At 59.0% G+C, this 26,858-nt stretch overlaps 2 protein-coding genes across 3 annotated transcripts in view; one reads left to right on the plus strand and one right to left on the minus strand.

Annotated features, from left to right (window-relative positions):
* The window catches only part of Myo15b (myosin XVB), a 32,974-nt gene extending 15,951 nt beyond the window's left edge, over window positions 1-17,023 (plus strand). The window contains 44 exon segments of the mRNA XM_042702642.1: window positions 250-370; window positions 490-546; window positions 811-868; window positions 1,027-1,157; window positions 3,030-3,125; window positions 3,230-3,465; window positions 3,556-3,734; window positions 3,905-3,977; window positions 4,539-4,700; window positions 4,919-5,019; window positions 5,107-5,183; window positions 5,453-5,537; window positions 5,703-5,801; window positions 5,920-5,941; window positions 5,943-6,021; window positions 6,130-6,321; window positions 6,475-6,556; window positions 6,692-6,793; window positions 6,871-7,147; window positions 7,245-7,348; window positions 7,475-7,675; window positions 8,104-8,216; window positions 8,305-8,364; window positions 10,247-10,322; window positions 10,433-10,551; window positions 10,679-10,797; window positions 10,875-11,016; window positions 11,159-11,270; window positions 11,398-11,540; window positions 11,929-12,077; window positions 12,266-12,329; window positions 12,420-12,492; window positions 12,885-12,961; window positions 14,206-14,279; window positions 14,361-14,476; window positions 14,570-14,664; window positions 14,786-14,863; window positions 14,968-15,064; window positions 15,188-15,333; window positions 15,521-15,636; window positions 15,908-16,041; window positions 16,190-16,323; window positions 16,424-16,564; window positions 16,667-17,023. Of these exon segments, the coding sequence (XP_042558576.1) occupies window positions 250-370; window positions 490-546; window positions 811-868; window positions 1,027-1,157; window positions 3,030-3,125; window positions 3,230-3,465; window positions 3,556-3,734; window positions 3,905-3,977; window positions 4,539-4,700; window positions 4,919-5,019; window positions 5,107-5,183; window positions 5,453-5,537; window positions 5,703-5,801; window positions 5,920-5,941; window positions 5,943-6,021; window positions 6,130-6,321; window positions 6,475-6,556; window positions 6,692-6,793; window positions 6,871-7,147; window positions 7,245-7,348; window positions 7,475-7,675; window positions 8,104-8,216; window positions 8,305-8,364; window positions 10,247-10,322; window positions 10,433-10,551; window positions 10,679-10,797; window positions 10,875-11,016; window positions 11,159-11,270; window positions 11,398-11,540; window positions 11,929-12,077; window positions 12,266-12,329; window positions 12,420-12,492; window positions 12,885-12,961; window positions 14,206-14,279; window positions 14,361-14,476; window positions 14,570-14,664; window positions 14,786-14,863; window positions 14,968-15,064; window positions 15,188-15,333; window positions 15,521-15,636; window positions 15,908-16,041; window positions 16,190-16,323; window positions 16,424-16,564; window positions 16,667-16,729 (4,975 nt within the window). The 3' untranslated portion in view covers window positions 16,730-17,023.
* Window positions 17,024-17,545: 522 nt separating this feature from the next.
* Window positions 17,546-26,858, minus strand: part of Recql5 (RecQ like helicase 5) — a 33,712-nt gene continuing 24,399 nt past the window's right edge. Inside the window, exons 8-19 of one of the 2 annotated variants that reach the window (XM_042665461.1) lie at window positions 21,323-21,547; window positions 21,017-21,116; window positions 20,858-20,894; window positions 20,674-20,732; window positions 20,520-20,593; window positions 20,159-20,252; window positions 19,775-19,909; window positions 19,036-19,544; window positions 18,636-18,711; window positions 18,216-18,440; window positions 18,006-18,075; window positions 17,546-17,911 (exon numbers count right to left, since the gene is read on the minus strand). In XM_042665461.1, coding sequence (XP_042521395.1) covers window positions 17,814-17,911; window positions 18,006-18,075; window positions 18,216-18,440; window positions 18,636-18,711; window positions 19,036-19,544; window positions 19,775-19,909; window positions 20,159-20,252; window positions 20,520-20,593; window positions 20,674-20,732; window positions 20,858-20,894; window positions 21,017-21,116; window positions 21,323-21,547 — 1,702 coding nt within the window. In that variant the 3' untranslated portion in view covers window positions 17,546-17,813. Of the gene's footprint in view, window positions 17,912-18,005; window positions 18,076-18,215; window positions 18,441-18,635; window positions 18,727-19,035; window positions 19,545-19,774; window positions 19,910-20,158; window positions 20,253-20,519; window positions 20,594-20,673; window positions 20,733-20,857; window positions 20,895-21,016; window positions 21,117-21,322; window positions 21,548-26,858 lie in introns of both variants that reach the window. The other variant, XM_042665460.1, reaches the window with a different exon arrangement.

A 26,858-nucleotide genomic window follows, 5' to 3' on the forward strand; every position in this document is an offset into this window, starting at 1 on the left:
TTCTTCTTACTCATGCCCAGGGGCCTGCCTCCCCCTTCTTAGGTGGGGTCCCTCCCCTCCCCTCCCCTCCCCTCCAGGCCCTGTAGGCCCTTCCTGCTCCCTCCCTTGCCTGATACTCCAATTTGCAGGCCATAAAGAAGCTCAAAGGTCAGTGCCCATACTCTGCCCGCCCCCCCACCGGCCCCTCCCTGGCTGGAGTTTGTCCTCTAGGACCATTTCTTCCCTTCCTGTCTCTTCCTGGTGCTCTAGTGGACAGACGGGCAGTGACGTCCACAGTGAGGAGCCAGTGAGGGTTGGGGCAGGCAGGCAGCAGGTGGGGACCGCCACTCCGGGGCAGCCGTCACCACTCCCGGGCAGCCGGCCTTTCTGGGTCTGTGCTTTTCCTTCGCTGGCATCAGACGCCCGGGCGGTGGGGGGGGGGGGACAGGAGGAGAGGCTCCCGGGGTAGCGCCTTACAGAGAAATGACATCTCCTCCTATGCCTTCACAGCTCGGGCACTGGCGTGACCAGCACAGTGGCGGCACCTGGGAGAAAGTGCCAGACATGGTAGGGGACATGAAAGGTGCAGGGGTTCTGAGCCTGGCACAGCTTCGGGGGGAGGGCAGAGAGGTGGGTGCTGCCAAGGGTCGTGGCGTCCATGTGCCACCTCTGAGCAAAGGACTGGGGTGTCCGTGACTCCCCAAGGTCCTCAGTTTCCCTTGGAGGACGCTTGGGAGCTCTGCTTGTTTGGGGCCCAGGCCCAGCCTCCTTGTGTTTTTTGGAGGGGACGTGTTTATCACCCCGGGATGACGTGCCTTCCCTCTCCACCAGGATCTGGGACGCTTGGAAATCCCAGCAGAGCTGGCTGCTATGCTGCGGAGGGCAGAAGGTGAGTCCGCCCATCCCTTGGCTCTGTCAGGGTGTGGCCTCTCCCGGGACCCCGCTGGCGTCGATGGATGCTGATCGCTGCAGGGGGCGGTAGAGGTGGTCCCAGACCTGGCACTATGCCAGGGCATCTCCGGGCTGCCCCTTGGCATTCACTCTCAGGCAACCAAGATGTCCTGGCTGGAACCATCAAGGAATCCATGCCCCCGGAGGTTCCTGCCCGGCCCAGCCTGTCTCTCCCAGCCGACATCGACCAGTTTCCCTTCTCCAGCTTCGTCTCCATCAGCTTCCAGGTGAGACGCTGGGCCTGCCTGACCCCTTCCTGCTCCCGGCCACTCCCGGGCCTTAATAGCTTCCAGGCAGAAGCAGGGCCTCCCTGCTTTCTTCACTCCCTGTGGCCCTCAGGGCTGTGGGGACAGCTGGTCGACTATGAAAATACCCAATAAACTGAACTATCTCACCTCACAGTGAGAAGCACACCTTTGTTATTTATTCTTGGCATCGCTCTGCCTTTGAAGTCATGTTGTTAAGTAATATCGAATGACGGGGAAACTGGCCAGAATAAACTACAAAAGGAACATTCAAAACTGCCCACATCACAGCATAGACAGAGAGTCTTTGCACAGAGAGTAAGACAGGGAAGAGAGGTCCAGTGCCCACCTTGGTCACCCTGGAAGTGGGCAGTTAAGGAGAAGAGATTGTTTATTTGAGTAGTCCAGGCTGGCCTTGCATTCTTGATTCTCCTGTCTCTGCCTCCTGAGTGTTAGGATTTTAGGCACATACCTTTATTCCTAGCTGACGGTAGTTTTTATTTTTATGTTTATTCTCTTGCATGTTTTCTGAGTGTTTTGAATGTAGGACTGTGAATATTCTAATTACAGAACAGTTAAGGGGGCTGGGAATGTGGCTTAGTGGTAGAGTGTTTGTCTAGCATGCATAAAGCCCTGGGTTCAATTCCTCAGTACCACATAAATAGAAAAAAATAGAAATGGTACTGTGGTTCAAGTGATAGAGTGCTAGCCTTGGGCAAAAGAAGCTCAGGGACAGTGCCCAGGCCGTGTGTGTGTGTGTGTGTTGGTACTAGAACTTGAACTCAGGGTCTAGGGCACTCTCCCTTACCTTTTTTGCTTGTTTTTGTCGGTCATGGGGCTTGAATTCTGGGCCTGGGCGCTGTCCCTCAGCTCTTCAGCTCAAGGCTAGCTAGCGCTCTACCACTTGAGCCACAGTGCCACTTCTGGTTTTCTGAGTGGTTTATTGGAGATAAGAGTCTCATGGACTTTTCCTGCCCAGGCTGGCTTTGAACCACGATCCTCAGATCTCAGCCTCCTGAGTAGCTAGGATTACAGACTCAGCCACAGGCACCCGGCTCTCCTTTATCTTTTACACTCAAGGCTAGAGCTCTACCTCTTGAGCCACAGCTCTACTTCTGGCTTCCCTGCCCCCTCCCACCCCCCACCCCCCACCCCCTGTTCATTGGAGATAAGAGTCTTCAATTGCCTGCCCAGAGCTGGCTTTGAACCAAGAGCCTCAGATCTCAGCCTCCTGAGTAGCTAGGATTACAAGTATGAGCCACCAGTGCCCATCTGAAAAAGCCTTTTTCTTTTCTTTTTTGCCAGTCCTGGGGCTTGAACTCAGGGCCTGGGCACTGTCCCTGAGCTTCTTTTTGCTCAAGGCTAGCACTTTACCACTTGAGCCACAGTGCCATTTTTTTTTTTTTTTTTGCGTCCGGTCGAGGGGCCTGAACTCTGAGCCTGGGCGCTGTCCCTCAGCTCTTCAGCTCAAGGCTAGCACGCTACCACTTGAGCCATAGCACCACTTCCGGCTTTTATTTTTCTGCTTATGTGGTGCTGAGGAATCAAACCCAGGGCCTCAGGCATGCAAGGCAAGCGCACTACCACTGAGCCACCTTCCCAGCCCCTACAGTGTCACTTTTGGCTTTTTCTGTGTATGTGGTACAGAGGAATCGAACCTAGGGCTTCATGCCATGCTAGGCAAGCACTCTACCACTAAGCCACCATCCCAGCCCTGAACAAACAAGCCTTTTGAAGAAGCACTCGTGCACCAGCCCCTGTCCTGGGACGCAGGCATCTATAGGGCTCTCCTGGGACCGTCCTCCTGCAGGTCAGCAGAGAAGACAAACACTGTACCACATTCCTCCCCCGCAGGAGCCATCTCTGCCCAGCCCAGGGCAGCCACTGACCAGGCCCCTGACCCGGCTGGACAGGGAGACCCCTCAGCATGCTCTGGAGATCAACAAGGTGGTGAGTGACATGTCAGGGAGAGGGCAGGGCAGGCCCTAGCGGGGACCTTAGAAGGACAGGCAGGAGTCCTGCCTCCTGCTCCCGTCTGGCTTTTGTGTCTCCAGATGCTGCGGCTCCTGGGGGATGGATCCCTGCAGCCCTGGCAGGAGCACACCATGGGCACGTACCTGGTGCGGCAGGGGCTGCGCCGGCCTGGCCTTCGGGATGAACTCTTCAGCCAGCTGGTGACCCAACTCTGGCGTAACCCGGATGAGCAGCAGAGCCAGCGGGGCTGGGCCCTCATGGCCGTCCTGCTCAGCGCCTTTCCCCCCACGCCCACTCTGCAGAAGCCGCTGCTCAAGTAAGGAGTCCGGTGGGCGGGGACTTGGTGAGTGGAGTCCCTGTACCACCCTGCCCCGCTTTGCAAGCGGCCCCGCGCTTTCTCCCACAGATTTGTGTCTGACCAGGCCCCCAAGGGCATGGCAGCGCTGTGCCAACACAAACTACTGGAAGCCCTGGAGCAGACGCCGCTGGCGCCCGGGGCTGCCCGGACTCACCCTCCAACCCAGCTCGAGTGGAAGGCCGGATGGCGGCGGGGCCGCATGGCGCTGGACGTCTTCACCTTCAATGGTGATGGCCACCTCCCCCTGTGGCCACCCAGGCCCCTCTCCCCGCCCTCCCTGCACCTGCTGCCCATCTGGGAGCTTGCTCTCCCCCTGCCCCGCCCTCGGGACAGCTGCCTTTACTGTCCCGATGGATCCTGCTGTCCCTGACCCAGGTCCCTTCCCCTTCTCCTGCAGAAGAGTGCTTCTCGGTGGAGGTGGAGTCCTGGACCACGGGAGAGGAGTTTGCGGGGTGGATCCTGCAGAGCAGGTGTGGCGTGTGGGCATGGGGAGTCGCGTGGCCATGGCCACTGTCCCGCCCTTGTCCCCCTGGCCCTCTCCCCTCCCAAGTGCCTCCTAGGGCTGGGGACAGAGGCTGCTCCCCGAGGGGCAGGATGAGAAAGGGTTTTAGGGTAAGTGGGCAAGGTCCAACCATGTCGAGATGGAGAGCAAAGAGATTGTAAGCAAGGGACCGTGTGAGGGTCCAGCAGCATGGCTCCGTTAGTAGAATGCCAGCCGATGAGCAAAAGCATCAGGGACTGAGTTCAAGTTCAAGTAAAGAATAGAGTCCAGATTCTAGCTCCCTAGGTCAGGACTGAGTGGTACAGCTATGGGAGACTAGAAGAGAGATGTTCAAATAGGCAAGTGACGTTCAGAGTTGTCTGAGCCACTGAGCTCTGGGTCCCCTGCGACTCAGGAACAGGCCAAGGGCTGGAAAGGCCTCTAGACTCCTTTCTCCAGGCCTCGCCCCCCCCCCCCCCCCCCCCCGCCCCTGCAGGACGGTCGTGGGCCTCCTTGACCACCCCTACTGCATGGCCCTGTCCCCACCTAGAGGCCTGGAGGCGCCCCTGCGTGGCTGGTCTGTGTCACTGCATTCTGAGGACGCCTGGCAGGACTTGTCTGGCTGTGACTTTGTGCTGGACCTGATAGGCCAGATGGAGGACTTGGGGGACCCGGCTGACCCCCACAGCTACCCCTTCACTTCTTTTGACTTGTAGGTGCCGCCCAACACCCCTGTCCCCAGCCTGCCCCTTTCCCAGCCGGTGACCCCTACCTGTAGCACCCGGCTAACACTTGGAATGTGTGGGTGCTGCTACAGGCCTCGCCCTTCCACCTGAGCCTCTACCTCCGGCTTGGGGTCAGCCCCCACAGCAGCCTCCACATTTCCACTTGGTCTGGGCACCACCCAGCTAGGTACTCTGTTTTCTGCAGAGCCGAGGACATCCCCCCGGCCCCTGGCGTCCAGGCCCCCTCTTTGCCCCCAGGACTTCCTCCAGGTCCCGCCCCAATCCTGCCCGGCAGATATCACACAGGTGAGGCACATTGGGGTTCAGCAGAGGACTTGGGGGTGGCATCCATGTCACTCTGGAAGGACACCCCAGCCTGTCCCCACTCTGCAGGCGAGGCCCGGCCCGCTGGGAGCTTGGATGGCTTCCTGGACCACCTCTTTGAGCCTGTCCTCACCCCAGGCCTCAGTGTAAGTGTTCCCACCCTCCCCCTCCCCTCCCCTCCCCCCACCCTCCCCCTCCCCTCTCCTCCCCTCCCCCTCCTCTCCCCCACCCTCCCCTCCCCCACCTTCCCCCTCCCCTCCCCCACCCTTCCCCCCTCCCCCACCCTCCCCCTCCCCTCCCCCTCCCCCACCCTCCCCCTCCCCCTCCCCCACCCTCCCCCTCTCCTCCCCCCACCCTCCCCCCGACTCCTCTGAGGCCTCCGCTGCCCCTTCTGGGTTTGCCTTTGTCCCTTTAGGATCTGGACCAAGGCTGGGCCCTGAGCAGCCGCATGAAGGGAGGGGGCTCCGTGGGCCCCTCGCAGCAGCAGGGCTACCCCATGGGTAAGTATGGGCTGGTGCTCTCCGGGACCTCCAGCACAGGCAGGGGTAGCATGGAAGCCCTCAGGCAGCCGGGGATGGGTATTCTGGGCAGACCTTGGTGGCCAGTGCCTAGCTGGAGGTATGCAGGCCCCCATGGGGACTCACCCAGGAGGCCCTGTCCCCCAGTATACCCAGGGATGATGCAGATGCCCGGGTACCAGCCAGCCATGGTGCCCGCACCTGTGCCTATGATGCCAGCGATGGCTCCCGTCCCTGCTATCCCAGGTAAGCCTGAGCCAGGGGTACCAGGGTCCCTGCCAGGCATCCAGAAAGCACAGGGCGCCTAGAGCCTGAACCTGGCCACTGTCCTCACCGTCTGTGTTCTTACCCGTGGCCCCCGCAGCCATGATGGTGCCGCCGCCACCCGCCGCAGCTTCCCAGCCTGGACACACAGCAGCTGGCAGTCCAGCAGCAGAACTTCATCAACCAGCAGGCGCTGATCCTGGTACACGCGGCTGGGCCCGTGGGGGCCACCTGGGGGGGGCGGGAGGCAGGCTCAGCGGCCGGTGCTGGCCAGGGGCTCTTTACCAGGCCTGCCACCCCTCTCCTTTAGGCCCAGCAGATGACCACCCAGGCCATGAGCCTGTCTCTGGAGCAGCAGAGCCAGCAGCGCCAGCGCCAGGCACAGGCCTCCAGAGCCACCTCCCAAGCCCCATCCCCGGCCACCACCCCCAAGTCCAAGAAGCCCCCCACTCCTCAAGAGGCGCCAGAGAGCGATCCGGAACCCATGGGTGCCTGCTGGAGGGTGAGGAGCTGAGGCCAGGCGGCCCGTGGGGGGCTGGAGTGTGGGCCATGGGTACCAGGCTTGCAGAGATGAGACTCTCAGGACGGTGTGGGCAAGAAGGTTTAGGGAGGGGGCGGGACGGGTGCCCCGCACTTCACCTCTTCCTTCTGCCAGGAGGACTTCGCAGAGGAAGCTGAACACAGCCCTGGCCACCCCGAGAGCTTCCAGCAGAAACGGGAGTACTTCCAGAAGATGGGTAAGGGTGCCTCCACCCTGCACTTGGCCAGGGGATGGCGGGGCGTCCTCCTCAGCTCCCCTGTCAGAACGGTATGGCCAGGGTTCAGCCAGGCCGTGGGTGACAGACACACCTTGCCACCCGGGACATTGACAGGGCAACAACAGATCAAGGTGAAGATGGTGAAATCTCCACCCAAAGTCCAGATTCCCCAGGGGGGAGAGACGGAGGAAGAGGAGGAAGAGGGAAGCAGAGCAGGTAGGACAGCCGGGCAGGGGCCTGGCCTCCCCCCCCAATTGTACATAGTGTTTACTCATCTTTCTTCTTGTTGTCAGAGCCGCCCCCTCCTCCTCCCGCAGTTGTGAAAAAGCCCTTGAAACAAAGCGGGGATAAAGCTGCAAAAGAGGCAGAGGCAGAGCCAGCCAAGGAGGCTGCAAAAGAGGCCAAGGCAGAGCCAGCCAAGGAGGCAGTGCCGGCCCGGGCCAGGGAGCCCAGGCCACACAGCTCGAACCCCACTCCGCAGCGCCCAGAGCCCAGCAAGGAGATCCGCAACATCATCCGGATGTACCAGAGCCGTCCGAGCCCTGTGCCCGTGCCCGTGCAGCCAGCCAGGTGCGCCCCGGGGAGGGACTGGGGCTGCCTCGCTCCTCAAGAAACGCCCCCCCCCCCCACACCCCCAGACCTGGTGACCTTTTCTTTCTCCTACCAGGCCTCCCAAAACTTTCCTGAAGAAAAATGATCCCAAGGATGAGGCTCTGGCCAAGCTGGGTATCCACAGCACCCAGTCAGCGCCATCGGTGAGTCCCGGGGCCTGTGTCCCCTTCCCCCACGCCCATCCCTTCCAGACCTGGGCTTGCCTGCCCAGGCATCCGGGGTTCAGCCATAGACTCCACCCTCCTGCTTTCCTCTGTCTCTCCCAGATACCGTCCCACAACCTAGACAAAGGCCCCCCGCCAGCCGTGGCTCCAAAACCCAAGGCCCTGCCACGACTCGGGCCCTCCAGCTCTATCAAGGAAAAGCAGGGGCCTCTTCAGAATCTGTTTGGGCCAAACTTGCCCATAGCCCAGACACCCCCTCTTCCACCGGCACCCCCACTGCCTCTGCCTGAACCCCCCAGCATCTCTTCAGCGGAGCCTCGTGGTGAGGACCCCTAGCGTTCCCCCCGCCCCCCCCCCCCCCCCGCCCACTGCAGCAGGCTTTACTCACTCAACCACCACCTGGGACCCGTGGCTGAAGTCACCTCCATACGGCTGAAGTCAGCTGTTCGGGTTCTGGACTTTGGAGCCATGGAGGCCCGGCTTCCAGGTTCCTGCTGCGAGCAAGGCCCTGGGCGCCCGCTGGCACTGTCTGGCACTGGGGGACTGACACATAGGGTGTTGCCCTTGATGCATGCTGACAGCTCAGAGGGTACATCTAGTGGCCAAGGGTGACGTGGTCAGGGACACCAGAAAGTTTAGAGCCGGAAAGGAAGGTTCAGAGGCCCGCAGTGAGGTAGCTGGAGGTGACAAGAATGAAGGTCTCCCCTTCCCTGCACCCCCTTGCCTGATCTCCTCACCCATCCCCTGCAGCCTTGAGGGAGCCCATGGAGGACCAAGGGGTCTGCACCCAGCTACTGACCCCGTCTGGCAGCGTGTGCTTCTCCTATGCCAGCGCACCCTGGAAGCTGTTCCTACGCAAGGAGGTGGGCCTGGGGGCGGGGCCTCAGCCTGGCCTCTGGGCAGCCTGCGGGGGTCCCAGCTTTACCTTGGCTCTCCCGTGTCCTCCTCCAGGTGTTCTATCCCCGGGAGAACTTCAGCCATCCCTACTGCCTCCAGCTTCTCTGCGAGCAGGTGAGAGCCCAGCCACCTGCCCACCCGCTATGTCTACAGACCCAATTCGTGGGCCAGGCTGATGCTCGGCTGAGGGCTGTAGCAGCAGCCAGCACTTAGGGTGGTGTGCAGCACTGCTAAGAAGCAGGAACCATGATTTTTTTTTTTTTTGTGAGTCATGGGATTTGAACTCTGGGCCTGGGCGTTGTCCCTAAGCACTCTACCCCTTGAGCCACAGTGCCACTTCCAGTTTTCTGGTGGCTAATTGGAGATAAGAGTCTCGTGGACTTTCCTGCCCTGGCTGGCTTTGAACCTCAGTCCTCAGATCTCAGCTTCCTGAGTAGCTAGGATCACAGACATGAGCCACTGGCACCCCACTCTACTTGGATAATTTAGAAATAGATAAACGTCTTGGAGTTTCCGCTTATGAAATTTATTACTTTTTTTGTGCCAGTACTGGGGCTCAAAATTCAGAGCTGGGCACAGTCCCTTAATGTTTTCCCTGAAGGCAGGCCTTCTACCACTTGATTCACAGCTCCACTTCTGGCTTTTTGGCAGCTAATTGGAGATAAGAGGCTCAGAGATGTTCTTGTCCATTCTGGCTTCAAACTGTGATCCTCAGATCTCAGCCTCCTGAGTAGTTAGTATACAGGCTTGATCCACCAGTGCCCAGCTGGTGCTGGAGTTTAAACTGAGGACCTCAAACTTTACTGCCTAAGCCATGTCTCTAGCCCTGTCTTGAACTGCTTATCTTGAGATAGGCTCTTGCTTGTTTTCCTGATACAGGCCTGGACTGTGATACTCCTACTTTACACTTCCCACCATAGCTGAGATGATAAGACATACACTACTTTGCCCAGCTTCTTCCACTAAGATAGGGTTTCACATTACTTTTTTTTTGGTTGGGGAGGGTACGGAGGAGGTCTGGGCTAGCATCTGACCTGGAAGCACCAATCTCGGCCTCCCAGGCAGCTGGGATGATGTGTGTCCCACTAGTCTACCTATTGGCTGAGAAGGGGTCTCAAGCTGTTTTAACCCAACCCTTGTCCCTGTATCTCAGCTTCTTGAGTAGCTAGGATCCACCACCAGTTTTGTTTTGGTCAGTTGTGGGGCTTGAACTGAGAGCCTGAGTGCTGTCCCTGAGCATCCTGATGTTCAAGGCTAGTACTCTGCCACTGAGCCACAGCACTACTTTTTTTTTTTTTTTTTTTTGGGTCAGTCGTGGGGCTTGAACTCTGGGCCTGGGCGCTGTCCCTGAGCTCCAGCTCAAGGTGAGCGCCCTAACATTTGAGACACAGCACCACTTCCAGTTTTCTGGGGGTTAATTGGAGATGAGAGTCTCACAGACATTCCTGTCCAGGCCGGTTTTGAACTGCGATCCTCAGATCTCAGGCTCCCGAGTAGCTAGGATGACAGGCGTGAGCCACTGGGGCCAGCCACTTCTGTTTTTTGAGTGCTTAATTGGAGATGAGTCCCACAGGGACTTTTCTGCCCAGGCTGGCTTCAGATCTCAGGCTCTTGAATAGCTGGAATTTACCGGCACCTGACAGTAATTTTAGCTTTTAACAAACACTTGCATAGTGCCTACTTTGTGTCTGCCATGTTCATAGCAAGTAGAATGTGCGTAGTCAATCTGAGCTCGTTTACAGCAGCTGGCAGGGGCTGGGGCAGAGAGGCCAAGGGCAGGGGTACAGGCACCGAAGGAGTGGGAACAAGAGCCCTTGTGGTGTGGACATGGCCCTGGGCTTGGAAGCCCTCTGTCCTCTCTTCCAATCCTGCCTCCAGCAGGGCCCAGTGAGCCCCACAGCGCCCTCTACTGGGTCCTCCATGCGCATCCATGCTGCTCTGGGGTTGCCTCTGGTCCGGAGGGGACCTAGTGGTGACCACTGGGCTCTGCCTCCAGATCCTGCGAGACACCTTTGCTGAGTCCTGCATCCGCATCTCTCCAGATGAGCGGCACAGAATGAAAGACCTGCTGGGTAGGGGCTTGGGAGCTGGAGGGCTGGGGGCTGGGCCTGGCCACAAGGGAGAACGTGGGCTGAGCGCGCTGTGCAAGAAGAGGTGCTAAAGATGGGCCCTCCTGTCCCAGGAGACTTGGAGGTGGGCCTGGACTCCCTGGCCACTGCTGAAGACAGCGTCAAGAAGCGCATCGTGGTGGCTGCCCGCGACAACTGGGCCAATTACTTCTCCCGCATCTTCCCGGTCTCGGTCAGTGTCGCTCGGGGGGTGACATTAAGACAACATGAGCCTCTGGCCCTGTGCCGCAGCTCCCGGGCACCAGGGCCGCGCCAGGGCCCTGGAGCCTGCCTGTGACGCCCCCCTCCCCCCTCGGCAGGGAGAGAGTGGCAGCGATGTCCAGCGGCTGGCTGTGTCTCACCGAGGGCTGCGACTCCTCAAGGTGGTCCAAGTCCCCAGCTTCCATCTAGACCAGCTGAAGACACTGTGCTCCTACAGGTCAGCCGGTCCAGAGCCTGAGCTGGGGGTGTGGCGGACCAGAGACTCCCCAGCTCAAGTTCTCAATCTGCTGGCAGCTTTGCCCAGGTGCTGGGTGTGGAGTGCCGGGACAGCTCCGCCCTGGAGCTGACTCTGAAGGGTGAGCAGCTGGTGCTGCACACGCCCCAGGCAAGGGCCATCAAGGCTATGGTGGAGCAGTACCTGGACGAGCTCAGGAAGGTCAGCATGGGCCAGGGAGCACCCCCACCTGCCTTTCACCCTGTCCCCCCCCCAGGGTGGGGTGGGAGTTCAGGCTGGGTCACTGGAATTCTGGGTGTCGGGTGGATAGAGATGTCTAGCCCCTTTGCCCACCCGCCCGTAGGGGTCTGGCTACGTCATCGCTTTGCGCAGCTACATCACGGATGACCACAGCCTCCTCAGCTTCCACCGTGGGGATCTCATCAAGCTGTTGCCAGGGACCACTCTGGAACCAGGTAACTCCCCCTCTCCCCCCCATCCCCAGACTGGCAGGGTCTGGTGCAGAGAGGGCAACCTGCTGGCAGAGGCTGCCGAACGACAGAGGGCTCAGGCAGCTGAGCTGCATGCGGGGATGCATTCTAGGCTGGCAGTTTGGTTCTGTTGGAGGTCGATCTGGATTGTTCCCTGCTGACATGGTGCAGCCGGCCGCGGCGCCCGACGTCTCCTTCTCGTCGGAGCAGAAGCCCAGCTGGCAGCGCAAGAGTCAGGCCCAGCCCAGGGAGCCAGCTCTGTGGGACAGGGCCTCGGAAGTGAGGAAGGCAGGAGAGGTAAAGGGGGGGACTGACTAGCGGCACAGGAAGTTCCCCCAAGGTCCATCTGCCTCCTGTGGCCTCATGGCCAGTTCTTCGTGTGCTGCGATTCTCTGGAGACTCTCCTGATGTCTTGCCTTGTCTCCTCAGCAACCTGTAAGCCCCCTGCGGGCAGGGGATGGGCCCTACGCCCCTCAGCTTCCCATGTGACCCTCAGTCCAAGGCTCAAATAAACAATCTTGACTTTCCTGGTTTCGGGTATTAACTGCTGTCAGGTTGCAAAGGGGTAGGGCTGGGAGGAGAGGTGACAGCTCTGGGACAAGCCGGTGGGTGCTGGGTAGCATCGGATTTTCTGTGCTCCCAGCATCCTGCCCGTCCGTGGAGCCAAGCCTACAGTGACGACTCGGATGCCACCAGTCTGCCTTCCTCAGAGTACACCCCACTGTCCTCTGAACCCCACAACTATACCATGCAGGAATTTGCCCTGCGCTACTTCCGGAAGCCTCACACCACGTGAGTGCCCTGGGCCCGCGGGCCCTCAGCCTCCCCAGTATGAACCCCTCCCTCCCCCCTTCCCCCTCCCCCCCTCTGCCGGCCCCCAGCCAGCAGGCCACTGCGCTCACCACCATCTCCACAGCCTGGAATAAAGGCAGGAGGGCGGAGCAAGCAAGGATGTCTTCCCCTGTGTTCCCCCCCTCCAGGCCGGGTCAGACGGGCGGAGGTTCCGAGGGGGACACGACAGCCAGTCAGGTGCAGTACAGCAAGGTGAGGGGCCAGGTGGGAGGAGCTAGCCCATGGATCAGCCCTTTGACCCCCCGTAGCCCCAGACCCACAGCCCAGCCCTTCTGGCCACAGACTCCCATCCAGGAATCGCTCATTAATACCAGCGACAAGGACACAAACAGCAAGGCTGTGGCAGGCTTCCAGGGTAAGTGGCTGCGGGCAGCCCCGGGCTCTTGTGTCTGCGAGTTGCTGGGCACCTGGCTCTCTCTCCTTGCGTTCTACCCGACTCCACTCCTGTCTGCCAACTCAGGGTAGACCCTGGACCCTGCGGTCCTCTCCTATTTGTCTTTCCACCCTCTGTGTGGATTGTATGGCGTCTGGGATTGGAAGGCAGTGGGTGAATCCAGCTGACGCTATGCCGCTATGCTCCGAGTCTGGCCTTGGGCAATCTTGGGAATTTCTTGAAGCTTATATCCCTGGTAAAGCTGGAGAGGGCTGTGTGCCTTGCCCGGGTGTGTTTGCCGAGGAAAGCCTCGGAGCACAGGTGGCCGGGTCAGGCCCCATCCTAGCTCACTATGCTCCATATCCTGCCTGCAGTTTTGATGCAGTATATGGGGGACCAGTCTAAGCCTCGGGGCAAGAAGGAGCCGGAGCTGCTCTATGAGCTGCTGAAGGTGAGCAAGAGCTGTGAGCTGGAGGCTTGCACAGGAAGCTTTGGGCCCTGAGTAGCTTTTCCTGTCCTGCCTGGATCTGGAGCACGGACTCCCCCTTTCTTTGGTCACCATTCCTTGCAGTCATTCAAAAGCAAGGATTGAGTGCCTACTGTATGCTGGGGACAGAGCTGTGAACCCAAAGACACAGAAGGAGGCAGGCGGGCAACAATGACATTGTGTGTCTAGAGTGAAGAGATCTCGGGTGGAGAAAGGGGCTACCATGGAGGTGGCTTTGTGACAGATCTGAAGAATTGGGCTGTATGCAAAGGAACAGGGCGCCCAGGCAGCCGCCGAGGAGGCTCAGCCCCAGCCAGGCCAGTTTGGAGCCAGTGAACAGGAGTGGAGGCGGCGGAAGGCAAGGGGGCAGTAGGCCTGGGCCACAGCAGGCCTTGGGGCCTGTAATTACAACAGGACTTTACCACACACTGGTGGTTTTCTGATGGGAATCAGACTTGGCTGACATTTCATTGTGGCTGTTGAGGTTTGGGGGGGCTTCGGGCAGGGGGGGAGTTATGGCAGTGACCCCAGGGGAGGGGCTGGGGGCAGTTCAGAGGCAACAGCAGTGGGGAGATGGGCAAAGGTTCTGAGCCAGCCAGCGCGCACGGTGGCCCCGAGCCAGGGCAGAGGATTTCTCTGGGACATGTGAAATCGAGGCGGCAGACTTCTGAGTGGAGGGCTGTGGGCTTCCAGGAGAATCAGGCTGGAGACGCACACTGGAGCTGTCGGGTGGAAAAGTCTAGATGGGCCCAGGGCTCCGCAGAGCCCAGAGGCCAAGGGGGCAGTTAAGGCTGCGAGGCTTTGAAGAGACGGACGTGATACGAAGAGTGAGCGGGGCTGGAGCGGGGCTCACAAGTAATGGGCTTGCACCGCTAGTGTGAGGCCATGTTCCACCCTGCCACAGAAGGAAAGTGTATGGGATGTCTCTTGTGTGCGTGAACTGGTACTGGGGCCTTGAACTCAGGGTTTAGGAGTCTCTGAGCTTTTCCACGCAACCTTCTGAGTCACAGCTCTACTTCTTGCTTTATGGTAGTTAACTGGGGTTAAGTCTCATGGACTTTCCTGTCCAGGTTGGCTTTTACCTGTGTGCCTCACATCTCAACCTCCTGAGTAGCTAGGATGACAAGTGTGAGGCACCAGACACGGCTGGAATGGGCATGCTGACTTTAGCGTGCCCCTCTGCTGCCTGCCCGCCTTCCTCCCCGCAGCTGTGCCGGGAGGAGCAGCTCAGGGATGAGATGTACTGCCAGGTCATCAAACAGGTCACAGGACACCCCCAGCCGTGAGTGGAAATGGTGGGCAGGGGGCTGGGGTAGCATGGCGCCGTTGGGCCAGGCTGAGGCCAGGGCTCTCTGTTCCGCAGGGAGCGCTGTGTCCGGGGCTGGAGCTTCCTCAGCCTCCTCGCAGGCTTCTTCCTCCCGTCCACCACACTGATGCCCTATGTGACCAAGTTCCTACAGGACTCAGGCCCCAACCAAGGTGCTGGGGGAGGGAGGAGGCCCGGACCCCGGGCCGCGGGGCTGGGAGGCGGGCGGGGACACGTGTGACCCCGGCCCTCTGGCTTGTCTGCAGAGCTGGCCCGCAGCAGCCAGGAGCACCTCCAACGCACAGTCAAATACGGGGGCCGGCAGCAGCTGCCCCTACCGGGTGAAATGAAGGCTTTCCTGGTACTAGGGGTGGGCAGACAGGGCTTCCGGGAGTCCCCTGGGATGGAGGGGCAGCACTCACGGGACAGAGCGAGCTGGGATAGCCAACTGCTGGCGACCGACCTTACACTCTGCCTGACAGAAAGGGCAAGCGGTCCGGATGCTTCTAATTCACCTGCCTGGCGGCTTGGACTACAAGACAAACCTCCACACCTTCACGGTGCGCAAGTGGGAGGCAGGGAGCACTAAGGGGAGAGGCTATGGGCCTCAGCCTGGATCCCCAACGTCTTTCCCCCATGGTCATGGCCCGGTCCATGCGTCCAGGTGGCAGGAGAAGTACTGGAGGAGCTATGTGGCCAGATGGGCATCACGGACCCCCAGGAAGTGCAGGAATTTGCCCTCTTCCTCATCAAAGGGGAAGGTGAGGCTGGACGGGGCAGGGGGAGAAGAGGCAGTCAGGATGGGTGTTGTCCCTAGGAAGGCAGCTCTGGGCTGAGGCAGCGGGGTGGGCTGTGGGCAGCACTGGCCTGAGCTCTTCACACAGGGGACCTGGTCCGGCCCCTGCGGCCCCCCGAGTATCTCAACAGTGTGCTGGTGGCGCCGGACCTGAGCCTGCACAGCCGGCGGCTCGGCTGGGAGAGCCCGCTGCACTTTGACCACCCCACCTACATCGACACCCACTATGGCCAGGTCAGCCTCTGCCCATGACCACTGGGTTCCTGCTTGTGGGCCTCCAGGCCCCCTCCCCACATGGATGTGGCTGTGTGGCCACTGGGAGAAAGGGTGGCGGGAACCTAGAGCCCTAATTAGCTTCAAGTAGCTGGAGAGGCTGGGGTACAGGTACCCCTTACACCCTCCCCCTGGCCCCCTGCCCCAGGTGCTGCGGGACTACCTCCAGGGGAAGCTGATGGCCCGCGCCCAGGCCGAGGCTCAGCTGGCTCAGATGGCTGCCCTCCAGCACCTCAGCAGGGCCAGCAAGGACACGCCCTCCGAGTGCGTGAGCGCCGCCTCCAGTGAGGCTGTCTTCCCACCTGGGCACCGGCCAAGCCCCGTGGCTCCTCTGGCCTACCACATCCCCCCTCCCTCCCCTGCAAGGCCAGGCTCCGCTGCAGAGCCTGTCCTACCCTGCCTGCACTGGCCTGCAGCAGTGCCCTCGCCTCATTCGCGTTCGGGTCCTAGTCCTCTCCATTGTTTCTTAGCCCACAGCCCAGCTCTGCACCAAGGGGCTGGCTTTCCGGGGCCTGAGCTAGGCTGTGTATCTTAGGCAAGACCTGCTGGCCTACATACCCAAGCCGCTGCAGTGGCAGGTTAACATGGCTGCCATAAGGAGTTTGCTGAGCCAGGAGCTGAGGCAGCTGAAAGATTACGACCCCCAGGAAGCACAGATCAGCTTCATCCGTGCGTCTGGGACAAGGGGTGCTGGGGTAGAGCTGGAGGGGCAAGGAAGCTTCTACAGCTGTCTGCCCTTCATCTGTCCTGGGAGCAAAAGGAGGGCAGTCCCAACTCCTGGCAGAAACCATGCCCGTGTCCTCTTCTGCCCCCCCAGAGGCCGCAAGGCAGCTGCCCCTCTTTGGCTACACTGTGTATGTGGTGCTTCGAGTGAGCAAGATGGTCTTTCCTGGGCCTGTCCTCCTGGGGCTCAACCGCAGACACCTGGTCCTCATGGACCCCAGCTCCCAGGTAGGCAGAGCTTCTGCCCCAGTGCAGGCCCGAGACCCCTCAGGCCGCCGCCCCCCACCCCCAACCCCAGAGCCAAGCTCTGCTGTTGCTGCTTCCCCAGAAACTGTGCTGCTCCATTGACCTGAAGGACCTGCAGCGGCTCCACCTGCTGAGCCCGCTGGAGGAGAACGGGCCGCCTGGGCTGGAGCTCAACTGGGGCTCCGCCGACAGCCCCCAGACCATGTGGGTGGAGCTGCCGCAGGTGAGAGGCCAGGGTGCCCCAGCCTAACCAGCTGGGAGCTGTGGGCAGGGATGGAGGAGGAGGTCACTGGGGAGCCTGTGCTGACTCGCTCTTTCCCGGCAGGCCCAGGAGCTGCAGCACACCATCGTCTTCCTGATGGAGGGCAGTGGGTCTTCCTCTCAGTGAGGGGGTGGAGGCGAGGGGCCCAGTCTACCTTCTGCCCTGGTTTTGTCTTCACTTCCGCCCTGGAACCTGCTGCTGCCTAACCCAGGTGGAGGCCACAAGGCAGGGGGTGCCACCGTGACTTACCTGGGGAAGACTGAGCCCAGAGCGGGGCTGCAAGAACTTGGCTTAGGCATCAGATGCTGCCAGCCGAAGGGAGCTGACCACCCGGGTTCCGGTTCATGACCAGGATCAAGGTCAACATGAACCCAGGCCTAGAAGCAGCTGCTGCTGAGGAAATAAAACTCCTAAAAGGGCTGTGTGTGCATGTGGGCATGCGTCAGGGCAAACAGGACTTTATTCTTGTAAACATCTATTAGGCCTGGCTGTCCTATCCAGAAACTGAGCAGGGCCTAGCTGCCACCGCTAGATGCCACCCCAGCCCACAAACTTTGCGCCCAGCAAAGGCTAGAAGCTGGCATCTCAAGGGAAGTGGGGGGCTGGAGGGGACCAGGGAACCTGAGTTGGCCCCAATACCTTGCATAGGTATTGTGTGGCCTACAGTGGATGATGAACTATTTTTTTCCTGGATGATAAACTATTAAGAAACATATGAAGCCAGGTGCCAGTGGCTTATGCCTGTAATCAGGAGGCTGTAATCTCAGGAGGCTGAGATCTGAGGATTGCCTAGGCAGGAAAGTCCATTAGACTCATCTCCAACAAAGTACCCAAAAACTGGAAGTGGAGCTATGGCTCAAGTGGTAGAGTGTTAGCCTAGGGCAAAAAGCTAAGGGACAGAGCCCAGGCCCTGAGTTCAAGCCCCAGGCCAAGCACAAAAAAAAAAAAAAAAAAGTGGCTACTCCTGTCTTCCACTGGCCGCAACCACACATCTACCTTCTAACCTGGGGATCTGGCCCAGAACACCGGCAATGAGGGCTGAGACATTGGAGGCTGACTTCTGGCCTCTTACTTGATCTGGGAGGTGTCTGGAACACAATCAGAAGAGGTTAAGACCCTGAGGAGGATGGTGGCCGCTGCCCTGCCGGTCCGCCTGGCTTCCCACTTTGGGTGGCCACGCTGGCCAGGGCCGTCGGGAGGAGGCAGGTCATCACTGTAGGCCACACAGGCTGTGCCAGTCGGCTTCACTCTCACACCGTGAGCGGCCATGGAAGAACTGCTTGATGAGGCTCTGGGCCCCTTCCTTCACTGCAGGTCCAGGGAGAGAAGGAGAGGAGGTGAAGGCAGCTTTCCCAGAAGACCTGCTCCCCCACTCCTCCCTCCCACCATGACTGGGGCTCACCGCTCCTTCTAGAAGAGGCCATCTGAGTCAGCAGGTGTGAGAGGTGGCGAGCTAAGCCTTTAAACAAGTCCTATAAGGCAGAGGAGGCGGAGGCTGTCGAGCTGCGGCCAGGCCTTGGGCCTGGCCTGTTCTGCCCGACTTCATTCACTCCCCGACCCCCACTGCACCCAAGAACCCCAGGTCTGGGGAAGGCAGGCCCACTCACCCTACCTTAGATGCAAACTTGCCCTCCTTGTAGAGCGGGGTCAGACACCTGACCACAACATCTGCAGCCTCCTTCAGAGAGATGCCGGGAGCTGGGAGCGGGCAGGGCTCTTGGGCCACAGTGTTCAAGGCACCCTGATCACCGGCTGAGGTGCTATCCTTGACCTCATCGGTGATGGGGGGCTTGGCTGAGGGACGGGGCCTCTTCTGAGCCCGGCTTTCTGGGTTCTCCTGGAGAGGGTCATAGTCACTCTAGGCTCCCGCTCTCTGGCTCTGGCCGCCCCTCTATCTGCAAGCCCATGCCTCAGCACCAGGTGGCTCCCTCCAGCCTGCCCCACCTGCCAGGAGACCCTGCCAGGCACAGCAGCTCTGGCCTTGGCCTTGGCCTTGGCCTCCCTCTCCCCCATGGCCTCCTCCCTATGGTACCTCCTGGTGTCTGGTCCGCTTGCTGGTCGGGGTCTCCTTTAAGAGGCTGGGCTGGCCTTCAGAGAGCCCCTGGTCTCTGAGTAGGCAAGCACTGGCCAGAGGGAAGAGCAGAATCAGAACTCCAAGTTCAACTGCTTCCTTACCCCGGGCAGCCTAGCAGAGGCTCAAGCCATTGAGGGCAAGTAAGCAATGCGGGTTGGTGGTAAAGTGCTTGCCTAGCATGTATGAAGCCCTGGGTTAGTATCACATAGACAGAAAAGGCCGGAAATGGCTCAAGTGGCAGAGTATAAGCCTTGAGCAAAAGCAGCTCAGGGACAGTGCATAGACCCTGAGTTCAAGCCCCAAGACTGACAAAACAAAACAAAAATTCAGAAGATTCATTAACTACCTTTGTCCTTACCTTGGCCCGTCCTGGGGACATGCCTCAGTCTGAAGAGAGGCAATCAAACATCTTGGGGCTCCATCTTCCTCCTCTGTATGCTGCTCTGGGGCTCTCAGGGGTCGAGAAGCGCCTTCACAGGAGGAGTTGGTACCTTCGGCCGCTGGGGCTGAAGCCAGGAGAGGGGCGCTCTCAGCCCTCTGGCAGAGGAAGCGGGCAATGCTCTGGGAATCCTTGTGGGCTGCTGCAGCTAGGAGCTGCTGTTTCCTGCTGGCCCGGGCCTTGGCAGTGGAGCCTCCCCTGGAGGAGCCTTTTGCCTTCTTCTCAGGGGAAGGTCCCCCACAAGCACTAGCCCCAGCAGCATCACTGTGCCCAGGAAGGGGCTCGCTCCTGTCTTCCTGGAGGTGGAGGGGCTCCTGTTTGCTTCCCTGCACAGGCTGGGAGGCTTGTTCCTGCGTCTGAAATTTCCCCAATAGCTCAGTGGCTGTCTGGAAGGTGCAGGAGCCAGCTCCCACCCGCTTCGTTTTGAGCTGTGAGGAAGAAAACAAACAACAGTTCAGAGTCCCAGGCACCCTCAAGAGCCTTCACCGCGGGCTCAGCGATGGCTGTGTTGGGATGATGTCCGAGTGCAGGAGGAAGCAATGGACCGAAGAGTCATGGCTGACAAAGGCGTAATTGGCAGAGCAGGGGTGCTGCAGGGAGTGAGGGGGAGAGGTCATGCCTTACCCGAGCCTTTCCAGAACACCAGAATGCAACTCACCGAGTACACGTGGGAAGTGGGAGGGATGTCGTACTCATTGGGCTCGGGGGGCTCGGGCTGGACCCCGTGGCTCTTGGTCCTTCCTCCCACATCATAGAGCTGCCCATCCTTGGAGGCTTTGTGGATCTCAGCCACCTGGGTAAGGTCAGGCAGGGAGGCCATAGCATCTGTGAGCTCCTGAGCCCGAACCCAGTTCCTCCTCCTCTAAGGCACACTAGGCAAGTTTCAATCCTGATGGGTTGGCTGGAAACAGCTCTCCCCGGTGAAGGACAGGCGCTACTCTCATTGATAGCCAGAGGGCTAGATGTCCCTGGAGTATGAATGGGCCTCCCTGTCTTACCCTGGGGAGTGTCCAGCCCACCTTTCCCCCAGTTCCAGGCCCACCTTCTTCAGCACGCTGGCCTTGTATAGATTGGCCATCTTGGCATTTTGGAATGTCTCATGCTCCAGTTCCACAGCCCTGGCCTGGAGGTCTGCTCTGTGGGCAGGAATAAGCAGGCTGAGCCTCTCCCTAAAATACTGGTGCATTCTCCCCAGGGACGGTGGGAAGGCTTGGGGACTGGCAGGGATGGGCAAAGGGACTGGAGCTAGGATTCCCTGGGCACCTATGGCTGTTCTTCATCAGAATCTAAGTGTGGTCCCACCTGTCCCTTGGCAGCCCTAGACTAGGGTCATTACCTGGCGAGGAACAGCCTTGGAAGGAACAAGTCTTCACCAACCACGGAGATCTCAGACACTCACTCACCTATCAGCGGAGCCTGCAGCCTGGCAGTTACTACTCAGAGCCTCCTCAAGAAGCCGCAGGCAGTGTTCTCGAGCCTGTGCAAAGAAGGTAGTGGGTTCCCCAGGCTCGGGGTGGGTTGGGATCCAGGGCAGGTGAGGTGCTTCCCTGCTCTTACCTTCACGGTGAGCCTGGGGATCTTGCTGCTAGAAGCGTCCTTCAGGGGACAGTTCTCATCTGGAGGGAAGGGACCAGGTCCTTCCACCTGACCTTCTACTCTGTAGCCACCCAGCCCCCAATGGAGCCCCCACCATCCACACCCCAGGCACAGCCATGATCTCCTGGGACTTTTCAATACCAACCTGGGGGTATGAATTCTTCTGTCTTGGGGTCTTTGCCCTGGAAGATGATACGAGGGGACCATGAGGCATCTGGGCCTGAAGGGCAGCTCCCACCCAGGCTGAGGTAGCCGCAGGGAGGAGCGGGCTTCTGCATGGTCTCTGTGTCCCACCCGCCTTCACCTTTCTCAGGCTCATCTGCTTCTGATAGAAGAGATTCCACTCTCGTTTGTGGGCCTCATCTTTGATCTCATCACCGCTGCCTCCAGAGCCTTCATCATACCTGGGGTAGGGCAGGGGGGAGCAGGCTCAGGCTGCGGCTTTGCCCTCCTTACTCACACCACTGGTCAGGACATTCTGGCAGCTTGGGACAACACCAACCTCCAATATATCCGGGTGGCAGGAAGAGAGAAACCTGTAGCACTGGGCTGCCCCTGGCCTGGCCCTAGCTTTGGGGGGAATGACAGGCTACTTCCTGGGACCCCTTACCTGCTGAAGCCCCCGTAACCCCGGCGGCCTCCTTCATACAGCTCGGGGTCAAAGCCATTCTTCTGGAAGGGCTCAATGCAGGTCTTGTTCCAGCTGCTGCTGCTGCTGTGCTCCAAGGCCTCCAAGCGCTTCCGCACGGCTGCAGGGTTCTGGCAGTGGTCGCAGCCTTTGATGCAGGCGGGTGGCACATCCCCGAAGTACTTGGCAATGGCGGCATGGCGGCACCTGGAGCAGGAGTACCACGGAGGTGAGGGGTGAGGGACCGAGCAGGCCAGGGCTTGTTCCCCCAGTCCCCAAACCCTGGCCAACTGTGGTGAGCTGGCACCATGCTGGCGTCTCACACACCTCACCTCACAGGGCCCAGGGAAGCATCGGCGTCTGCCCACTGTACAGTGGGGGGCGGCAAGGTGAGGAGCTTTCCTGAGGCCAAGTAACACAAGAGTAACTGAGAGCCAACATGGGAGCCCTGCTTTGTCCCGCTACTCCCCTGGTGCTGGGACGCCCACCCTGGGAAGAGTTCAGGCTGTGGTGCAGACGCTGGCCCTGACACAAAGCCATCTGAACCGGGGCGCAGAAGCATTATAATAACGCTCTTAGCCCTCTCTAGGATGGAAGAGGGCCCTACTTTTGCCCTGTACTTATCTTCTTCTGTGTGTGTGGACCCTGATGATCTTCTGTCTTGGCCTGCTGTACCCAGACCATGGCTGGCAGCTGCACATGGCACAGTAGCTCCTTGAGACAGCCAGAAAGCATGCAAGGTTTTGTTTGTTTTGGTACTATTACTAAGGCTTGAACTCGAGGCCTGGGTGCTGTTCCTTAGTTTTTTGTTATTTTTGTTTTGCTGAAAGCTCTGCTCTACCACTTGAGCCACAGTTCCTCTTTTGGTTTTCTGGTGGTTAACTGGAGTTATAAGAGTCTCAGATTTGTCTGCTTGGACTGGCTTTGAACCTGGAGCATCAGATCTCAGCTTCCTGAGTAGCTAAGATTATAGGCTGAGCCACCAGCACCCAGCCAGCAGGCAGTTCTGAGAGCTGACATTGTACCTAGTTACTGGTACATTCAGAGAAGGAGGTGCAGCTTTGCCAGAATCTCTAACCAGAGCTCCTCTCATTTGTGATCACTACCTGGACCTGCAACCGCAGAGCAGACTCATGAAGCAAAAGCTCTGACCCAGCTTGAAAAGACGCGGGGTCTGGAGGCCCTCTAATGGGAGCAGAGAACACAGGTCTCAGATGTACTGGAGAAGCTGAACACCAGAGGGAGCACTTGTGCTCTGCTCCTTCTAATACTAAATGTGACAAATGTTCCCCCTGCCCCGGTATAGTGGCCGCCTGTCTGGCCTCTGGGACAGTCCGGCATCTGAGTGGTGTAACCACACGCCTGGCCGCCTCCCTGCCCCCAAGCCCTGCCTCACTGGGGTTTTGTGCTCAGATTCAAAGAGCTCCATTGACTACCGGGTTGGGATCATTTTCTCTCCCCACAGCCTGGCCTGCTGGGTGGCACAGCCAGCCAAATGTCAAAGGGCCCAGCCACTGGCTCTGGAGCCCCTCCCTGACAGCCGGACCAGGGGTGCAGAGACAATGGAGTGGAATGAGACAGCAGTGCCCTTCCTTTCGGTGGAACACAAAGCTCTTGCTAGGCAAGCAAGAGGCCACTGCCAGGATACCCAGTTTTCCCAAGTTTTCCCCAAGATGCCTCTGGCTACTATGTGGCAGAAGGAACGTCCAAGAGGGCTGCAAAGTCTGTCTGCTTGCTTGGGTAGTCTAGTAGCTACCCACCATTTCTCTCTTTCCTTGGAAAGGCCAGAGGGAAGGACCAGCCAGGGCATGGCAGGAGGCACAGGATGCAGTGGTCAGCGAGAAAAGCCAAAAGGCCTCCTGAAGGTGGCGTTGGGGAGCTCAGGAGCTGGGAAAACTGCTCCACCCTCTTCTTCATCAGCTCAGGCAGAGTCCCCTGGGGTCATCTCTGCAGAGAACCACAACCAGCCACTTCTTTGGTCATCAGCTCCACCCAGGCCTCAGCCTCCAACCTGGTCCACTAGCAGGAGGGCAGCGAGAGGAAGAGATGGAAGGAGAAAGGGGAACATCAGACCTCCCAAGCGGGGAAAGGCAGAGCATGGGGTACGAAGTTGTAGGACAAGCTCCAGCACAGGCTCCCTCCTCTGGCTCCCCCTTTCGGCAGTAATTTGACACTTGCATCTCCAGGACGACTAACAACAAAAAAGCTGGAACAGAGCTGGCTGTCAGCCGCGAGGAGCTCGCGCTGAGAGGTGCCCAGGGGAGAAGCGGCGGGGCAGGAAGGAGGCATCGGTGGAGGAAGTTTGAGGTGGCCACCAGGGGCCTGAGGGGAGGCGCACGGAGGCTGCACATTGCAGGGTCCCTCTTTGGTTGCCACCACCTAAGCTCTCAGGTGAGTAGCCCTGGCCACAGGTAAGGGGGGAAAGCAAGGGAAGGGAGTAGTGAGGGACAACAATTTACGCAGAACACAGCGGCGGGGGGGGGAGGTCTCAGGGAAGGCCCCTGGTCACTCCTCCACAGGAAGCCAGTCTCTTCCTGTGCACCCTGGGTTTTCCTTTACCTTGGGACCCAGGCTCACAGGAAGGGGACTGCTCAACGGAGGAGGCCGAGTGAGGCCCAGCCACTTGCTGCACAAGAAGGGCTGGCGCCCTGCTAACTCTGCAGGTGGGGTTTTAAGCCTTTTTCTATTCAGCGGGCTTCCGGAAGGGATTTGGCTGTCCGGCAGCCACATGCCTGCTGAGCCTCTGTTTTCCCAGGATTAGGGTCGGGTTCTCTGTCTCTGTGGTCTACCTAGTGAAGAAGGCTGAAGGCAAGGTATGGCCAGATAGCTCACACCCCTAAGATGTAACAGGACTCAGAGCGGCTCTGTCCACCTGAGTCCTGGACAAGAGCACTGCTGCCATGCATCGCAGGCTTGGCCCAGTGCGCTCAGTTAGGGATTGGCCTAGGAAGCGGTCCTGTGCCCATTCAGTATCTTTGGACACCCGCTCTGCCCCTCTGACAACACACTCTGAAGGCTGACGGAGGGCATGCATTACCAGGGCTGGTAGTGACGGCGTGAATGAGGCTGGAGAGGGATCTCTGGCTTCTGGCTCCCTGCTGTACCACTGCAATGCCGACCCTGCCCTGAGTCAGTTCTTTGGTTCTTCCTTCTTCAGACAGCAAGAACAAACCCTCCTGGACAGGGCCTCATGAGCAGAGGCTACTCATCCATGCTGCCTCCTGTCCTCACACCAAGGTTAGGCTCCCTCCCCCTCGATGTTGTTCCCAAAGCAAACAAACGTCTATCCAGCAAGAAAGAAAAACAATGATCCAGGGAAAAGTGGAAACCAAGGATCAGGCCAAGCGTCTTTGGCTCATCAGAAGCTGTAGGCTTTGGCCTGTACTGAGAGCTGGGAGGCTAAGCTCCTGGGCATCGTACAGAAGCTCAGCTCATGGTAGAAGGAGGGGTCTAGACAACCCAAGCAGGCAGACACCCTGCATCTACAGGACATAGGCCCAGCAGGTCCTGAGCTGTGAGGGAAGGGGCTGCCAAGCTTGTATGGCTCCATCAAGGTACTGGTCCAGTTTCTAACAGTCACTAGTGTAGGAAAGGTGTCCCCAAAAGCTTCTGGGCTAGGACAGCAGAACCAACAGGGATTTAAGAACCTACTTTCTATTTCAAGTCTGAGTCAGGAAAGAGAGGAGTCATCCAAATGTTTGCTTAGCACAGTACACAGAAGGCATTCCCACCTCTGTACCCAAAGATCTATAACTGTTCACAATGCCTCACTGAAGCTGCTTCCCAAGCAAGAAAATGCCCTGCAGGGCAAGGGTAGCATTAACCCAGCCTAAACCACAACACACAGAAAGAAGCCCTCCTTGTGCTTATCAGGCACAAACACGCTGCCTGCTGTTTCTCATGGAAGCTTGGAATTGAGCTACTGGTTTTGTAAAGAGGAACAGGAATGCTTGGTAGCAAGTGGCAGCTGTCTGGTCTACAGGATGCACACCTGCTCCATGGTAGTTCTCTGTGCCAAGAAAGGAACATTGCCACTGTCCCTCTAGCTCGCCAGCCTCCCTCTCTGCCCTGCTGGCTGCCCCTCTTCACTAGCCGTGCTCAAAGCAGGCTCAGTGGCCGTCCAGGCCACTCTCCCTGGGGCCAGGGGAAGCCATCTCTTGCTCCAGATGCTCCTCAGGAGGCTCTGAGGAACTGCTGAGCATAGGAGTAAGAGGGGCTCTAATTCTCCTGGTTGTTGGGCAAGAAATGTGGTTTTAGAAGGACTTGTGAATCTGAGATAGATTAGGAAAATACAGACTTGCCAACGGTCAGTATCCCTACTCCACTCTCCCAGACATGTGAAGGTAGAGAGGCAAGAGGGGTTAGTCCCAAGCTCCCACTTGCACGGGCCAGGGCTGGGAATATGCACTCCTTTCAGAGCAGCAGCTGGAGCACATGCCCCAGGGTCACCTGACGCTGCGGGTTATATCGGGCACCAGGCGTCTGCTGGTCCTGCTTTAAATAGCCCACCGGGAAGACGCCTGGGACCTGTGGGAATGTGCCCCCCTCCTCTTTGTGGAGAACAAGAACCTCTAGCTCCCCCCTCTTGCATGGGCTTGCTCTGCTCAGACATAACCTAGGCTGAAAATGACCAACCAGAGGGCTCCTCTTCAGACATGCCCAATGGACTCACTTGTTTTTTGTTTTGTTGGTCATGGGGCTTGAACTCTGGGCCTGCGCTGTCCCTCAGCTCTTCAGCTCAAGGCAAGCGCTCTACCACTTGAGCCACAGAGACACTTCCCATTTTCTGGTGGTTCATTGGAGATAAGAGACTCACAGACTTTCTTGCCCGGGCTGGCTTTGAACTGCAATCCTCAGATCTCAGGCTCCTGAGTAGCGAGGATGGCAGGTGTGAGCCTCCGGCACCTGGCCATGGACTCACTTGTTTTGCAAGACAGATTGAGGGGCAGCCCTAAGTCAGGCTGGCCAGGTCTTACTGGCTAATTCAGCTCTGAGTTGGCTGCTCCAAGAAGTCCTAGGTGCAAAGCTTTGGTGCTGTCCAAGTGGGTGGCCCACTTCTGGTGTGGACCAATGCTCTTCCCGGAGGGGAGCCAGACCTAGTGGCCAGGAGTCTGCCGCTTTCCAACTGCACGTCCCAGAAGGATACTGCCTTTGTAGCCCAAGCTTCTGATCCCTGAGCCCCGCCTTTCCTGCTAGCCTACTGCCTTCCTCCCCCCTCTACAAATCCTGACTCTCAGAGGCTCACACAGACCCACAGTCCCAACACCAAAGCTTGCACACAAGCAAGTACCTCCCCCTCCCCCAGCATGTCTCTTGGGGTATCTGGGTGTGGCACACTAGTGAGAAAGCTCTTTCTACCCACCAGCCTCCTGCCCACTTCCCCTTTTAAGGAGTGTCTCCATTGGGCTACATTAGGCAAGTGGGCACAGTGCCAATCAGGCTCAAACAGTCAAACCAAGATGAAAAGGAGAGAAAAGCAGCCCTGCTTCTGAACCATGTGTACGCCACTCTTCTGCGG

This window comes from Dipodomys spectabilis, unplaced genomic scaffold, assembly GCF_019054845.1.
Source record: "Dipodomys spectabilis isolate Male_0828 unplaced genomic scaffold, ASM1905484v1 ptg000329l, whole genome shotgun sequence".
Classification (NCBI taxonomy): domain Eukaryota; kingdom Metazoa; phylum Chordata; class Mammalia; order Rodentia; family Heteromyidae; genus Dipodomys; species Dipodomys spectabilis.